Source organism: Ammodytes marinus, assembly GCF_949987685.1.
Source record: "Ammodytes marinus genome assembly, chromosome: 9".
In the NCBI taxonomy this organism is placed as follows: domain Eukaryota; kingdom Metazoa; phylum Chordata; class Actinopteri; order Uranoscopiformes; family Ammodytidae; genus Ammodytes; species Ammodytes marinus.
Genome location: NC_137213.1, coordinates 32754975 through 32757474, shown reverse-complemented (window position 1 = coordinate 32757474; position 2500 = coordinate 32754975). Strand labels below are relative to the sequence as shown.

Here is a 2500-nt window from a genome sequence, read left to right as displayed (position 1 = left end):
GTTTTAACGAGCAAGCATTTTTAAATGAACTCTATCAAAGTGACATTCATCTCACAAGTGAAATATCTGATGTGGAATTGGCCTTAGAATTTTTCACCAATACTTTCTCCTCCATTTTGAACAAGCATGCACCCCTTAAAAAGCACAGAGTAAAAAATAGATCAAACCCCTGGTTCACAAATGAATTGTCCGATATATTTGCAGAGAGAAATAAAGCATGGTCCCTAGCTAGACGCTCTGGTGAAAACTCCAAGTGGACTGCTTTCAGACAAATCAGAAATAGGTGCATATCCATGGTTAGGAAAGCTAAATCAGACTACTACCTCGAACTAATTTCAAACTGCTACTCCAACCCTGCACTATTTTGGAAGGCTGTGAATTATAACAAAAACAATTCTAGCACTGTTCCCAGTCAGTTAAAAATAAATGATCAGATTTTAAATGATCAGAAAGAAATTGGTTTAGCTTTCAATAAACACTTTATAGCTGCTGGTAAACTCTTTCACAATGGAGTATCTACGCCTTCTACGCCTACCACCACGAGAAATAAAAATAGCATACCACCTGTCTCTAAAACTCCTCTTTTCAGCCTTGTTCAAGTCCCAACAAGTATTGTTGTAGATGCGCTTCTTGCCATCAACCCCAGGAAGTACATGGGAGAGGACAATTTGGACCCATTTTCAATAAATCTCTCTGCACTTATCATATCAAAACAAATAACCCATATTTTTAATCTTTCCATCTCCTCTGGTATTGTTCCTAAAGTCTGGAAAAAAGCTCACGTCATTCCATTACATAAAGGGGGTGACAAAAGTGATCTTAACAATTACAGGCCAATTTCCAAACTCCCATGCCTAGCAAAAATTCTAGAATCAGTCATTAATACTCAGTTGAAATCCTTTTTATCCAGTGCTTCCATTTTGAGTCCATTTCAATCTGGTTTTAGGGCAGGCCACAGTACTGTATCTGCTGTCACTTTGGTCTTAGACAACATTGTTACAGCTATCGATAAAAAAATGCACTGTGCAGCACTTTTTGTTGATCTGTCAAAAGCTTTTGATACTTTAGATCACCATTTGCTTTTAGAGAGGCTGCATGAAATTGGTTTTGATTATTCTACATGTAGCTGGTTTAGGGACTATCTCTCTGATAGACAGCAGTCAGTTAAGCTGGGAAGCTACCAAACTGAGTTTTTAACAGTTACAAATGGTGTTCCGCAGGGCTCAATTTTAGGTCCAGTCCTATTCACAATTTACATCAATAACATTGTTTCATCACTACAAAACTGCCATGCCCATTTGTATGCGGACGACACTGTACTGTATTGCATTTCTGATTCAGTGCAACAATCTGTTCAGAACCTACAGAGCTCTTTTAACACCCTGCAGAACTGTCTAGTGGATCTCAGGCTTGTCCTTAATATAGAAAAAACAAAATATATGTGCTTTTCCAGAGCAAGAATTACACATTTTAATGATCTTATTATTCACACAAATAATGGATCTCATATTGAAAGAGTCACTGAATATAAATATCTTGGCATCTGGATAGATGAAAAACTCTCTTTTACATTTCACATAAAAAATCTTGTCTGTCGTCTCCGACAAAAGATTGGCTATTTTTATAGGAATAAAGCCACCTTCCCGTTGTTCAGTAGGAAAAGGATTATTGAGGCAGTTTTTATGTCTGTCCTTGATTACGGTGATGTGGTTTATCGGCATGCATCTCGTTCATGCCTTAAACTCCTAGACTCTGTATTTCACTCTGCTTTGAGATTCATTACAGGAGATGCTTATGATACACACCATTGTGTTTTATATGAAAAGGTTGGGTGGTCCTCCCTTAAGGAGAGACGTGATGCACATTGGCATATTTTTATATATAAAGCTCTGACTGGAAAGTTACCATTATATTTGACAGAAATGCTGCTTATTTCAGATGGGCTTTATCAAACCCGCTCAACTGACATGCTCATGTTATATGTCCCCTATGCCCGGTCTGAGCTTGGTAAAACCGCTTTTAGCCATAGTGCCCCTGACTCCTGGAACAGCCTACAACATACAATTAAAATAAATACACTCATAACTGTTAACCAATTTAAAATTATTATTTTGAACCAGCCCCTCTACACTTGTAACTGTTTTAATTAGGTTATTATGTCTCTCATTCAATTGATCTGAATGTTTTAAATTGTTGTTGTCTGTGTGTCTGTGTGTGTGTGTGTAAACTTGTTATGTATTCTCATTGTATATTGTGTATCTGTACAAACTCGACGTCATTGTAAAAGAGGGTCACCCCTCAATTGATCTTTCGAGGTTAAATAAAGGAAAATGAAATGAAATGTCTCTCTCTCTCTCTCTCTCTCTCTCTCTCCATCTAAATTATTCTATCCTTCTCTCCCTCTATCCCTAGGTAAGCGTTGTGAGTTGTGTGACGATGGATTCTTTGGCGACCCCCTGGGGCAGAACGGACCAATCAGGACGTGCCGTGCTTGTAAGTG

At 38.0% G+C, this 2500-nt stretch overlaps 1 protein-coding gene across 1 annotated transcript in view; it reads left to right on the top strand.

Moving 5' to 3' along the window:
• lamc1 (laminin, gamma 1) overlaps nucleotides 1-2500 on the top strand; it is a 104720-nt gene that overhangs the window by 82546 nt on the left and 19674 nt on the right. The window contains exon 16 of the mRNA XM_080033567.1: nucleotides 2413-2500. This exon is cut by the window's right edge and continues 158 nt beyond it. Within this exon, the coding sequence (XP_079889693.1) occupies nucleotides 2413-2500 (88 nt within the window). The remainder of the gene's footprint in view (nucleotides 1-2412) is intronic.